At 41.5% G+C, this 15,212-nt stretch overlaps 1 protein-coding gene across 6 annotated transcripts in view; it reads left to right on the forward strand.

Moving 5' to 3' along the window:
* Positions 1-15,212, forward strand: part of LOC106947699 (transcription factor COE3) — a 95,975-nt gene that overhangs the window by 40,718 nt on the left and 40,045 nt on the right. For all 6 annotated transcript variants that reach the window (XM_015032882.1, XM_015032879.1, XM_015032880.1 and 3 more), the window contains exon 7: positions 13,946-14,027. In XM_015032882.1, coding sequence (XP_014888368.1) covers positions 13,946-14,027 — 82 coding nt within the window. The remainder of the gene's footprint in view (positions 1-13,945; positions 14,028-15,212) is intronic.

Genomic DNA, 15,212 nt, shown 5'->3' on the forward strand with positions numbered 1-15,212 from the left:
TTTCTCTTCCTCTGTTACACCCTCCCGCTTTCTTCCCCCCCCCCCTCCACCTCCCGAATCAGAAAGTTTGCCAGCTACTGTCTTTGTTTACAATGCCCAGGGAAAATGTCAGAGCCGTTGAGAAAAATATCCTTAGAATCTCTCTTTTTTTTTTTTTTCATCTTCTTAATCTAACAGTTTACTGAACTTGATAAGTGTCCTATCAACATGCTAATCAAATTACTTCGGAACCAAAATTGACAGTTTTCATTAATTATACAAGATTATTCTAATTGCAATTCAAATTTATTCATTCTGAACAGAAGGTATTCAGTAATATTTTACAAAATTTGCATATTAAATGGAGGGAGTTGTGCATTATGCATGGTAATGTATGCACAGTTTCTTATTTTTAACTTCACGGCCATATGTGGTGTCGTTGTAGGAGCAGGTGAAAAGTCTAAGTGTGTTTAATTTGCTTGACAAACATTCGGCTGGAGCTTGTCAAGGGGAGTATTGTGCATGCCAATCTTTATTCCCTCTTTATTGATTACCCCCAAACCCTAAACATCTGGAGGTAAATGGCACTGAGAGAGATGAACTGAATCATGGGATTAGTACCCTCAATGACTGAATCACTATCAATTACTTCAATAGCATAATTCAAGTGTACCGCATAAAAAAGCAGCAGCACCTCTGTCTGAGCGTGGGATTAATATTGCAATTTAACGTAACAATGGAGGCGCGGGAATGATATGGATGGCGTCCAACTTTTCTTTTTTTTTCCTTTTATTTTTAACACCGATGTCAGGGAGCTAATGCTGTTATCTAAATATGAAAGTATTTAATTCCTAATTTGAGCTTTGTTTGTGGAATGAAAAGACTCCACGCATTAGGCACATGTTTTAAAAGGTAATGGATTCTGTGAGTAAAACAACCTTATTTATTCACCGAGACGCAAAACCCCCAATTTGCTCTTTGTTTTTATTTCCTAAAGCGGGCAGTGAAGTGCAAACAGCTTACTGGGAAGCTGTTTACTACTGTATATGACAAAAGGAGTATGTGCGTCTGCATGCGCACGAGCGTGCGTGTGTGTGTGTGTGTGTGTGTGTGTGCGTGTGTGTTTATAGGAAAGGGGGCTGGCTCTTGCAGCTCCACAGGCAAGGTCTTGTGCTGTAATGTAAGCGTAATAATTATCAAACAGCATCGGGGGCTCTGGGTACGGGCTTTAACAGGGGGAGAGCATGTTTGATATGTAGAATCAGCCCATAGTGCATCCATAGAGGGTGACTAAATCGCACGGTTCATGGATCACATTAGTATTGCTCTGCATCCACCCTCGCACTATAGATGATTTCCATTTAGACACACATTTCCACACGAAGATAAATATGACTTGAATCGTAATTTCCCTGAAGTAAATATAATACAAATACAACATAATACAGTGTCAGGCCAGGCAGGCTAATAGATTACTAGCGTGTTTTCCATTTGTATGGTAAGTGGTGAGCCAAGGTGGTGGTCTGGCAAGTAACAAATTGAATGTTTAATCCATCTCAGTGCAGATTGAAGGTATCAGAAAAGATCGGTAGTCTTTGCAGTTCTCCTGTGGCCGGTACTATATTAGAGATTTCTTTTTTTTTTTTTTTTCCCCCCCCTTCACTCTTCGGGGAATTTTTGAGGAATGTTGTCGGATTAACAAGAGGTGCAAAGTGCTAGATAAATTCAATTTCTTATCTCTTCAAACGTCATCTGCTCTTTTTTCAAATAGGTGTTTGGGTTTTGATGGTCAGTGTTTCCAGTCACTCGCAAGTGTAATCTCTGATGGCTGATTAAAATAAGACCAGCTCTGCTTGAGCTAGATAGTTAAAATATTTCACGACTTTTAATTACTGAATTTTTTATTAGAGTATTGAATTATTAAACTCCCCACTAGTCACATATGTGGAAGTCATTACACCCACTATTAGGTTCATCTTTTTAGAGGCTTCTTCCCTATAACTATGGCAGAGGAACAGTGACAAATATGCAAAAGACGCGCCTCTTTAATGTTACCGACTATTCTCTAAGTGCGTGTTTAATTCTTTAATAAATGTTTGCTCTTGCATTTGGAAAAGCTAGATTAGCCCCAACTGTGCAGTGTCTTATATAAGTGTGACAAATTGATATTTTTATATAGCTTAATCTGTTTACTATGATGTTTTTTTAGGGTTTTTTTTTTGCGAGGACTTATTACAAACTAATTAAAGAAATCACTTTGATATAATTAGTCAGATTTCAGGAAGCTCATTAGTAGTAATTTGCATGAAAAATAAGTGGTGCTCAGACCCAGCTATCCGATCTGTGTTTTATCTGGTTACACATCATCCCCCATTGTTTGTTGTCTGAGGCTTGTCTGAAGTGGCCCACGATATTTTCAGTCATTGCCCTGAGAAGCGGCAGGGTGTCTTTCAACAAATTCCTCCGCCTAAAGCTAGTCAACCTGCATGTGGAAGCAGACACGCGCCTCTGTGTACATAAGGCAGGAGGACTGAGCAGCAAAACACCGTCTATTTATCTGTCAGGTTCCTGACAAAGAACTGAGCTGACAAGTAATGGTTTCCCCCAGCAGAACAGGAGGGGGAGCTTCTTTTTTTTTTTTTTTTTTCCTCCCACTGTACTTACATGCCCAGTCTATGCCCAGAGACTCATGTTATTTGCAAATCACAGCCTTTGAAAATTCACAAGCGGGGCGAGACATGCCATGCTAGGGTTTTGTCAGCTGCCTTCATAACAACGAGCTGTATCACTAACAGTGTGCGGTTTGGTAAGGAAGCAGCTTTCTCTTAGCATTTGCCTCGCTGTCACTTTTTCCAACACATGCGTTCTGTGTCTTCATGCATGGGGTCTCTCCTCCCTCAGAGGGTTGCCATCTTCCCTTTGGACTGACAAAACGTCCACACTCCCACTGATATAAAGAAGGAAGTGGGGAGGGAGAAGGAAAAAAAAAGAAAAAAAGGACAGAATTATATCATTCGGTGCTGTGGTAGTTCTTCCAGAAACTTACATACAAATATTATATTTATGATTAGATAAAGGTAAGTTAAGGGTGTTTGACAGTGAGAAAAAAAAAATGCTATCATCATATTTGTTTGGCCATTTTTCTAATAATAATTTTACTTACAAAAATGCTTGATTTCAAAAACTTTTGGATGTTTCCAAGGAATAAATTTCAAGAACTGGTCACTTATGAGCTACATCAGTACTTTCATTGTTTAGAAAAGCTACTTGCCCTTAGAAACACAGTTTTGTCAGACCAAAGTTTCTACAATAAGCCTTGGTGCTGGATTTCGCACTCACAGGAATGAAAGAAGGAATAAATTATATTCTTTATTTCTCAATGAGGATTCTTTAAACTTAGACCACTCAGAAAAGAAGAATCGACTACTTCAAAAGCCTCATTGATCGATTGGTTACAGTTTGCAGATGCACTCGGGGACAAACACCTTAAACGATGGAATCCTGTTCTATAGTCTGCTGAAACTACAATTGACACATTTGGCCATAATTCACATTTAATGAAATAAAGGACAAGTTTGCATGCCAGAGCACACCAACCTCACGGGGAATTTCAGAAGTCGCGGCATTATGTGGTGGAGTTGTTTTGCTGCAAAAACAGGCTGATAGTCTTTGCCAAACAGTTGACAGTGTGAGGGAAAGAAACATTATGGGAAAATATTGAAGCAACATCTCCAAACATCAGCCAGGTAGTTAAAGCTTGAGCACAAACTGGTCTTCCAAATGGGCAATGAGCTAAACTTAACATATTAGATATAAAGTGGCTTAAGGACAACAAGGGAATATTTTTAAAAAGACCATCAAATATCCTAAGTCCGATAGAAATTTTCAGGACAGAGCTTAAAAGATGAGTGTAAACAAGGTGCCCAACTCACCTGACTCAGTTGCACCAGCTCTGTTGGGAGGAAAAGGCATATATTGCAGCAACGTACTTTAAGAAGGTACGGTAGGGTTTGGTAATTGTACCAAATACTGAGGAAATGCTGGTAAACATCCGAAATGTGTTTTTCTGTCATTTTGTTCAGTGTGTGTAAATATCTGCACACACTTTGGTAATAGTTATGAATCTTCAGGTTTTTTTTTAAAGAAAATGTCCTTCAACATGTGGGGTTGAAGAATGACAGCACAAAAGTGGAACACTGTTTATTCTCCATACTCCTTTCCCACCACGGGACGAAATCCTTCCCTAAACATCCGGACAGAGAAGCACTTGTGTGACGTTGATGTCACAGACCTACCTGGCCTCCCTCTCACAAAAGCTAAGGTATCATTAGCTAGGCCTACACAATGGCCATTCAACCAAGCCACTGCGCTCCTCAGGACTGAGGAACAATGTTATTTTTTGTCTCAGAATTATAAAGACAGACTTTTGCAGGAAACCTGACAGACAAAACCTTTTAGAGGTAAATGCTCCAGGCGGCTTTTGGGTTTAATCTTTTCCCATTAGCATTTCAGCCCTCCCCCACACCCCCCAACCCCACACCCACCAACACACACACACACTACGCTCCCTCTTTCCCTTTGCTCACACACAAAGACCATATTTACAGGGTCAAAAAGTACAGACTCTGAATCTGATTCTTTCTAACTTTACATTTTTGCACTTTTTTTTTTTTACTTTAGTTAAATTTGATCAACACATAACACATTGCATACATACACACTAAACATTTTTAAAATTTAATTTTTTCTGGTAAGTTTTTTTTTTTTTTAAATAAAGTCAACTAATAAAACAATATATAGACAGAGATCATACGTGTTTACAAGAATATGAAAAATGATTTTCCTACGAATGCAAAGGCTAACTTAATAGTCACATTGTCAACAATACAACAGCCGTGCTAAGGGTTCATAGACCTACCTTTGTGTGTGTTTGTGTGCATGCGTGTATGGGTGCACACATTCACTTACACTCATGCGTGTGTGTGACTCCATGTGTGTGATTCATTCCAGGGCAGTTTTAGTCCTTATAAAATATTCATTTTGGTTGTGCAGGGCCCTGTAATTGCCATCTCTCACCCTGAATTATTTATACCTCGCACAGACTGACAAAGCTTTGCCATACGGCCCCAGATGAATCAGAAAGCAGCCATCTCTGCTGCCAACAGCACTGGGCTTTCACACAAATATGGCAGCCACGTCTCTCTGCCTGGCCTCTCTTAATTTGACATTTTCTTTTCCCCCCCTGCCTTTGTCCTAGGTGCAGAGAAAGGTTACCTGTTAGCTTTAAGCACCGACCCACTCTCTGTCTTTCTGTCTCTATCCCCCCTACCTACATGACAGTCCGTTATGTTTCCCCCCCCTCTCTCTCTCGCTCTCTCTTTTTTTTTAAGTCTTCTGAGAATGCGTCAAAGTAGTGGCAATGTCACAGTGACTGCTTCATGATGACTGATCAGCTCTGACAGCCACTTTAGATGTATGTATTATACATTAGTAAAAATATGATGTAGAGTAACACTCACATAAATATGAGCATGCATGGACAGACTGCAAAACCATTGACTCGGTGACCTAAAAGCAGCACACACACATGTAAATCAGCCCCTGATGGCATGCTGAGTCCACCAAGGCTATCTGTACCGTGAGCGGTCACAGCCTCCCCGCTAACCTTCGCTGTACAGCCGTGTTCCTCTGCACCTCGCCTGGGTCTGATCACTCCGAGGGGTGTCACAGGAGAGCGCCTGTGCTGTATGGCTTTCGTTGTGAACAGACTCCAGGAGCCTGCAGAACACCACGTCCAACACCCTAAATACAACTATTCAACCGGCCACGCCAACATATGCTTATCTTCCGTCTCACCAGTGCAGGGAGGTGCTGACTGGTATTTCCTCAAGGCCACAAGCTGCAGCACTGACCAGTAATCAAAGCCGCATATTTCCTTTTATGCACACATGAAAAAAAAACAAAAAAACAAAATAAAAACATAACAAGCAGATACCTCTATGGTGTCCAGCTGGTGAGTAAATATTCCTGGCAGCTGTGTTGTTGATGTGCGTGATTGTTTTTGCAATGGCAGATATCTCTCAGTCTACACTGGTCTGACTGCCATAGTCAACACTGGTAATAGGCACGGACCTTTTACTGCTGTTCCAAGGTTTTGCTAATTTAAACCATCAACGTACCCATTTCTACAAGGGTTGGGTGTATATCTGCTTTGAAACAGAAATAATATGGATCTCAATACACTGCTAAACAATCTGCTAAAATAAAGATGCATAAGCTGCAAACGCCAATCTGATACGACTCAACCACAGTTCCGTTCAGTTCGGTATGTTTTGACTATAATAATTACAACGCAATTCAATTTGATGTGACAGGATACAATAAAGTAGAGTGAAGCAAAGAAATTATCATGTGCAACTCATTGAGAAGAAGCCATGCAGTATAATGTCGGTACAATGAGCCTCGGTGGATTATAAAACATCTGCAATGCAACAGATCATCATTTTATGAACCTTTCAGTAACCAAATAGAGAGCGGCAAAATTGTGCTTTCCAGATTGTGAGCATCAAAAAATGAGTTAAACTAAATTCTCAAGACAGGCCTTTAGAGCTGCTCACAAGTGAGAGATTTAAGCTGAGTGACATTCACTGGGTGTGTAATTAGTCCCATTGTTAAAATACAGTAACATAGATTAGTGGTAGTGAAAATTTTATTAAAGTGAACATAAACGTTCAACAGAAAGGGCTGGATTGCACTGACGCAAACATTTAAAAACCAACACATGTAGACTTTTATCTAAACCAGCCAGTCAGCATACTGCCAGCCAGCTGGCTGAAATAAGGCTTCCATGCTCTCTCTTGTTTACATGAACAAAACGTTTTTTTCTGTCTGGAAACGTGCCATGGTTTTTGAAACTGGAGGACTGCCGTAACACTAAAGTTGGGAAATGGCAGGTCTATTACGCAGCTGACTGCAAGCTAGCTACTGGAGCACATAGCCACGTAGCTAGCTTATGATAGCTGGTTAAACCAGTGGTACTCTGCTGCATCTCTGCCAGAATAGAACTGAATAAAGGTGTGATACTCTATGTATTTACTGCTAGAAATCTGCTTCTAAAAATGGTAATTGTTTACCTTTTATTTTGGTTTAGGATCATTATGTAACAACAGATACTTGATGACTTTATTGGAACTGTAATATTCAAGATGTTGTAAAAATTAGAAATAATTATTGCTCTTCTCTTTCCAACAAAATCAGTCTGATAACTTTTCTTTAAAACTTGGCTACCGTTAAACCTCGCTGTTTTTACTTAACGTTATACCCTGAGAATTTCTTGCTTGCCAATGCCTATAATCTGTAGGGAACTTCACGTGTTTTTTTTTTTGTTTTTTTTTCAGGGGCAAACAACAATTCAGCTGCATTGAGGGATTCCACTTTCAATGCAGATGATGTTTGTTCTACAGCAGCATTTAGCATCAGATTTGTTTTTACCACAGCACCAGGCAAGACAAAGTAACGCGGAATTATTTATGCCCAGCGTCTTATTATATTGTGTTCAAAGTCCCGGCAGAGTAACGTCGTATTCTGAGTAAAACAAAGAACAGCGTGGAACAGTACACAGCCTTTGCGGTGTCTCGATGTGAATGGGATGGGATAGGCAGAGCGAGCACAGAAAGCTCAGGGCTAAACATGCAGTGTGTGGCGGAGCTGAAGCTAAAAGCTGCATAAAGCACACAGCCTTAGTCCACTGTTAGCTAGTGATGGATAGTTAGCAGGAGCTCCAAGTCTTCGTCTAATCTGTTACAGTAAACCTATGCCAAAGCCCGAAGGGAATCAGTGGGGGCTATAGCTGGGAGTGGGCTTGACGTGAAACCATTTGTGAAGACGAGTGATTCTCTTAAGTAAGAAACTAACAGTGTAGAGAAAGAGAGAAGGGTAGAGAGAGAGAGAGACGGAGAGAGAGAGCGAGAGTGAGGTGGAGAGAAAGTGAGACAGGAGGTGAGGAGAATGAGTGAGCGTGTGAGGGAGAGTGAAGGAGGAAGAGATACCATAATGAGTCCTGTAGCCATGGAGTAAATGAAGAGGGATTGACAGAGTGAGGGATCCTCAAGTGAAATAATGTCAATGCCACTCTGCCCATTAGAGAGGATGGGGGTGGTGGTGCTGGTGCTGGTGGAAAGGGTAAAGAGGGATGAATGGCGGGACAGAGCTACATCTTACGTTGCAGAGGAAGCACATAAATTATTTGTGACACCTTTGCAACACACGTGTACGAGCTACAAAAATATGAAATATGAAACAGCGGAATGAACTGACAATAGCAGCTGAAAAAATATAGAAGTAAAAACCCAGAAAGGGCCTTGGAAATACCTAATAAATTCTCAGAGACGTGCAGTCGGGGGTATTTGATGTCGAACAATAATAATCACAGCAACATCTGCCTCGCTGCTCTCTGAGGAGGTGGGCAGCACCAGTGGGTGGAAGGGGTTAATCTCCCAAACCCAATAAGGTTGGATAGTGAGGCACTTGTTCCCTGATAAAGAAGTGATAGGATCTGTTGGTCTGGTCCCTCGGCGCTTGTACAGGGGTAGAGCAAATATTGTTAATGTGCTGTGGTTTACTTCAGCTAAGGCGAGAAAAAAACAGCCCCGTTTGACGAGGGAGAACAGCAGCAGGCCAGAAATATGATGGAGAGGGTCGAGTTTGCTCAGTGCGGCCTCCCAAGGTCTTAACTGGCATGTATATCTGGGCCTACTCAGCTGCATAAATAAGTGTTCGGGGAAGATTAAGATCTATAAGTGTCTCTATTTCTCGTTTTACCTGCCCCTCCTTGTCACAACAGGGATCTGAATGCAGTTCAGTGAAGTGCCTAATAACCAGAGCAGTAGGTAGGAAAGGCAGGAGGCTTGACATTAAGACCCTGGCGTTTTGGAAATCCGATATGCTATTGACCCGTGTACTACTATCTCAGCGTAGAGATCTGGTGTCAGCAGATTGTAGTCTGGTGTTGGGAGCCGTTTCTTACAGGGCTCTTGTAACAGGGGCCCATTGAGTCTGGGAGGCAGCTGGGGCCTGATGGGCTGGAGCTGGGTGGTGATCGATACTCACCACCCCGCAACGGATGACCTCACTGTCATGGCTGCCGGCTGTGGACACTGCATGCTAGTCATTAGTGCCGGGGCACCAATCAGGAGCTTAGAGTTGTCAATACCTGCCTCTTACAGATACTGTGGCCATCTGTCAGTGTATTGTGTAACGGCCTGAGTAAATACGGGGAAGCTCTTTTGAACAATAAGAACAAGGTGTACTATCGATAGAAAAAAAATTTGCTTCGCAGTAAGTAATTTAAGAAATCACTGAAAAGTTGTTAAACAATTCAGAGAATTTAAACAAAAAATAAGCAGATTAAGAATACATAAAAAAATGATCATAAATTCAACATGAGACCCTTTTAGGTTTAAATTTGAGAAATGAAACTTTTGTGATAATTATTCAACTTGCCTTATAGCTTAATCAAGTAAAATACTTTTATGAGAATTTAAGTTGCTTTTTCCTGGATGGTTTTATGCCTGGCCTAACAAGATACACAGCTTTTGTAGGATCACCAGAATTTTGTCTTTGAGTCAAACACATTTATAAATACTTTCCAATCATCTATAAATGCATTTTTTTAAAATCTGAATTCCAGTAGGAAAATATCCAATGTTTAAGAAATATCATTTGAGGTCACTGTAGAAAAAACAGAAAACTCACATTACACAGAGGCACCGGAGGTTGCGACAACCAATGCAGTGTCTCCTTCACCGTTCTTTCATTGTGAACATCAATGAAAAGGTTGGGAATTCTTAACAAAAATATTGTTTTTAATTATATGCACATAGATTTTTTTTTATCCACTATATTCCAGTTTGAAAGTGAATTCCTGCATCTGAATCTGCAAGTCATATAAAGTTTTTTTTTTTTTTTTTTTTTGGTTTAAAAAACCCCCCAAAAATTAATGTTTTTGTAATCACATGGCGGAGAAATTGATATACGTGATTGATTAGGTTGGTGGTCTTAGTGGAAATTAAACAAGAAGCTCCTTTTACTTCAATTACCCTAAACATTGGATTTAATCTGAATAATTTTGCTCCCTGCAGAAGTGGAACATTTTCAGAGGTTTGAGGAAAGGTTGAAGATCTAAGGTTAAAATATTTATTCAACAGTAATTATTGCATCCCTGCATTGTGGGATTTGTAGTTTTATTACAATAAAAATAACAGTAAAATTCATCAGAGCTAAAAAAAAAAAAAGGAATGAAACAAACTTGACTTGACTTTATACATTTAAAAACAGACAATGCAGCTGAATTAATATGAGCACAGAGGCTAATTGTCCACCACCAGTTCTGAGAAGGTTAGCTGCTATAAAACAAAATGGTAACATTCAAAACAAATTAAGTTAAAAAAAACAGCAACAAGCAATAAATTAATACAACAATTAATGAACATGTGACATGTGTATGTGATTAAACACCTACAGAAAATCTGGTCGTATTTAAGATGTTTATGGCCTAAAATGAGGAAGAATAAAGACTTTTCAATCAATTGCAGAAACGCTGAGAAAAAAGAATGAAAATGAGAAGACGGCAAGCCTTGGAGATCGATAGATCCTCCTTAATAATACAACATTATCCTTATTTGCCCTCCTCACTCAAATCAAAAGGTTGGACATTTATGCATGAGTGACATCAACCCGGCAATTAAGTTGGCCATTTAAATGAGAGAAGGGCTTCCTCACCTCCTGTGTTTGTTTTTTCCCCCCTCTTCTCTCTTCCTTTTTTTTTCCCTATTCCCCCCTCTGTTTGATGAGGGGAGAGGGTGAGCTCGAATTAGGGCGATGGGTCTTCCTTTGAGTGTCAGCCTAAAATGATCAGAGTAAAGATAAGAGGGTCTAGCAGCCCTCAAATCAGTCAAAGTGCCAAAGTCGGCCTTTTTCTCCTCAATTACCGGGTCTGTGAAGCCAGGGAGTAGAAGGCGCAGAGCCTGCTGCATTACTAAAGAGACAATCTATTTCCCCTTTGACCAGAGGGAGAGAAATCATTATGGCATGATTAGTAGCTTCGGCAGTGGGCGAGCATGGAGGTACTACAGGAGAACCGTATTAATTGCCTTAGACCGAGGCATGAGCGGGATTGTTTTAACGTTGATTTGAGGACCTGTATGACTAGCTGTCGGAGATAAAAGCCCGTGTCAGGTCTTAGTTATACTGGCAGACTTCGGGCGTACAGAATGAGAGGCTTGATGTCAAAAAGAGCTTCTGTGGCTGGCCCAGAAGTCTTTCTCTGTATGCCTGTCGATGTCTTCCTCTTTGTCTTTCTTCACACTTCAGAGTTTTTCCTTTACGCCTCCCACTATCCCTCCCTCAACTCCCCCCCACGCTCCCCCGCCTCTCCCTTCCCTCGCGTGGACTGCACCCCACCCCTTCCCACACTCCTGTTCTCTCCCTCCTCCAACTGATAGCTGCCTTGGCCGATTATTTCATCCAGTGCAGTCCACTGAGAGCCTCCTCTCTCGGCTTTGGAAGAGCTTTAATTAGCCATGTTAATATCCCCTTCATTGGCCTTAATATCACTCAACACCTTCCTCCATCTCGGCGGCCACCAGGGTCCCCCTGTCCTGTCAGAACAGCTGATTATTGAGAAGGATAGCTTTAATCAAACCTAATTGCAGTTCATTCTTTCCCTCTATCCCCCTTTGCCCTCCATTGCCAACATCTAATGGCAGCGACGACTTGATATCCCATTAAAAAACAATTAAACAACCTCCTTTTGTCTCTGTGCGTGCCAAAACACCAGCACAAACTTCTGTAGATATTTAAGAAGTACAGGAGAGAGAGGGGCCTTGTCTTAATTGCTCTCCTTTCCACCAAGGACCAATTTGCAGAGTACTCATGGAGAATCCTAACCAACTCAAATGTAATGAATGCTATAGTAGTGTGGACGGTGAAAATGAAGCCTCTTTCTTTTTTTTCTTTTTTTTAGGGGAGAAATTGTACTTAATTGCCTTCATAAGATTAAGCATAAGGAGGCTCTTTGTAACAATGTGGACACTCAAACTTTTGGTTTTGCTTAGGGAGGAGCTGCATGGGAAGGCACTGAAGCATCCAGGAAAGAGACAAGACCAACTCTGAAAGCGATGTGTTTCTTTTATGAAGTGAATGCCTGGAAAATATATTCTGTCTCCAGCACTGACATAAATTGTCTCTCAATAGGTGATGCATGTGCATGCACATCCACACGCAAACCCACTCCAGCGCAAGCACACACGCGCACACACACGCAGACACGCACACATACAAATACGTGCATGCCGTATGAGAGGCGACAGACAAATAAAAGTCGTATTTCAGGTCTGCTTTCCGCAGATGTCTGCTGCTCTACATTATGACTCTTCTGGGAAATAAAAACAGGGTCAGGGAATTAGAGTACATAATGGTCATTTTGATGATCAGCCAACAGATGCAACCCGAAAAAACACAGCGAACACAATCAACTGAAACGCACTAATGACAAGTTAGGATTTTTAAATTTTTTTTTTTTTTTTTTTTTGATAGCCTTGCCACACACTGACAGGCTATCAGCATTCTGGCATGGTTTAAAACATCTTTTATTGATGTCGAAGCCAAAGCTCCTCGGATGTGGAGGGGGAATATTTTCTCACCTCCGCTCGCCCTCCTGGGTCCACAGCGGAGCGCAAAAGTATAGAAGTCTATCGAAGAACGCTTCTAAATGACCAGTGCATGTGTTAATGCGGCCAGGGTTAGAAGGGCCATTTCAGACTCTGATTTATGGCCTGGCTGGAATCCCAGCGGGCGAACGCAAAAGTCTTAAGTGTTGTGAACGCGTCCTCGCAGGCCACACAAGTCACTGAATTTAGCTGAATGAAATGGCCACGCAATCCATGGTGCAATCTATGGTAATCCAGTAAGACACGGCGATTCGAAAGCCGAGTCACTTTTACAAAGGCAACAATGGCATTGTATATAGTAATAATGGCGCAATGTGATGAAAAAATAAATACGACTGTGCTGTATTTCTATAATTGGAGAAACCGTAGGCACAATCAGTCGGGATCTGTGGTCGATTTCATTGTTTGTTCTGCGTGTATGCTTTTCAACACAATGGCCTACAGCTGAGATAATTTCTCGCCGCGCTTTTACCTTCCTTGTAAATGTTTCCCTCCTTAACTATTTTGCGTCGGGGAGGCCACATCTTGATACGCGCGACTCTAAATTTGCTTCCTTATCAATAAATCCAGCGAGAGAAGAGGGCAGCTTATGTGAACTAAACCAAGCCCAGATCTCACTCAGACGTGACATTTGTTCAGAGACGATTAGCCAGGTTGTAATTTGTGGCATAATTGCCTCACCCACCCACAAGTACATGGGTGTGTGTACACATTAGGTGTGTGTGCCTGTGTGTGTGTGGCATTCTGCGGTCCCAGGAGTGTCCGCCTAATTGCCTGACAGGACTATAAGTTTTGTGGCGCGCTCTCACCTTGTTAGGTCCTTTATCCCTGATGCTCTTCAAACAAGACCTGGTCACAGGTGGGCCTCATTTGCTTCCCTATTGAACAGGGGAACTTTAATTGCACAGGGGGTGTCCTGGGATTAAAGAGGTGGGTGGAATATCAAGTGACTTCCTGTATGTTAGTGGCAGATGGGTGTTGGGGAAGACCTGTGAACTCAGGTGAGATCACAAAGAGGCTGAAGCTCCCGGGTTAGAACAAAAAAAAGAAGGAAAAAAAAAAGCAAATGAGATTAAAATGTTGAGATGAATGTGTGAATGCAATCAAGTGTGCCTGGAGAGTTTAATTTAAACATTCTGTCACTTTTTTTTCCTTCATTCATTTTTTAACTTTGGGAACATAACTAATAGTTTTTTTTTTTGTTTTTTTTTTTGCTATTCTCTGTTGCTCTTTTTCAGATTCTTCCTAAAGTTCTTTCTCAAGTGCAATCAGAACTGTCTGAAAAATGCAGGGAATCCACGAGACATGCGCAGATTCCAGGTGACTGAAACCTATTTCACACATACGCTCCATTTCTGTCACTGTCTTTCACTGTCTGTCTTCTTCCTTCCTTTTTTTTCAGACACACGCACACGCGCACAGACACACACACACACACACACACACACACACGCACAGGTGTAGAAATGTGCAGCTACAGCTGCTACTCTGCACTAACTCACCCTGACACAGATTCACATATGAACACATTCTTATTACTGGCACTAAAGGAGGCAAGAAAAAAAAAATAGAGGAAGAAAGAGTGAAGGATTTTGTGTCGTGTGTGCCCTGGACAGAATATTTATTAGGGAATACCATCTGACACAAATAAGGATATAGGATTTAAGAGTGCCATCAATTGTGTTCCTGACAGCTTTCTGAGCCCCGGCGCACAGGGGAGGACGATACAACCACATGTAACAACAGTGTTAACTCAGGATCTGTCTGGCAGAGGAAATGCATACCTTCTTGCGCACTCGTATGCGCGGGCACGAACCACATATGGACGCACGCACATAAACGGAGCGCATGTGTTTGCTTTCTTCATGTCCGTCTCTCGGTTTTAAGCCACATGTGCATATGCTTAATGCCAGTCATGCAATTCCAAGTACAGCCAGCGGGAAAAAAAAAAAAAAAAGTACACGAGCGCAGAGTGATGTTGGATGTTTCTCTTAGCCTCTCACTTCTGATCTGTCAGAGAAGTAAAGACGAGCGGTGATTGACCCACTCCTGATCCATTTATCCAACCGTTCATCCATTCTGCCCCCGACATTTTCAACACAAACAGCCCACTAGGTCAAGGTGAGACAGCAAGAGTTGGTGTGATTTGTCCTATCAGGGTTTACTACAAACTACAAGAGGACGTCCGTGACTGGCAGCACTATTCAGTGATAGACACATGAGCAGGCATCCTCCAGGAGGAAGCCCAGACATGAAACAGACAAGACAGGGTGTCCCCTCCTGATGTCACCACCATCAGACCTCCCCTGCCTCCTCAAATCTTCCCTCAGGGTGAATGTGGACTGATGCGTGACAGCCACCATGGGTTTTCAGCTTTCTCGCATTCCGGTATCAAGAAGGAATTCAAGAACCAACTTTTCGCCTTTTTTTTTTTTTTTTTTTTTTTTTTTTGATTTTTTTTAATAATGCATGACTTTTTAATTCGGTCATTTTTTTTATTATAAA

The sequence above is a fragment of the Poecilia latipinna genome, unplaced genomic scaffold, assembly GCF_001443285.1.
Source record: "Poecilia latipinna isolate Pla-1442-1.1 unplaced genomic scaffold, P_latipinna-1.0 Scaffold252, whole genome shotgun sequence".
Taxonomy (NCBI): domain Eukaryota; kingdom Metazoa; phylum Chordata; class Actinopteri; order Cyprinodontiformes; family Poeciliidae; genus Poecilia; species Poecilia latipinna.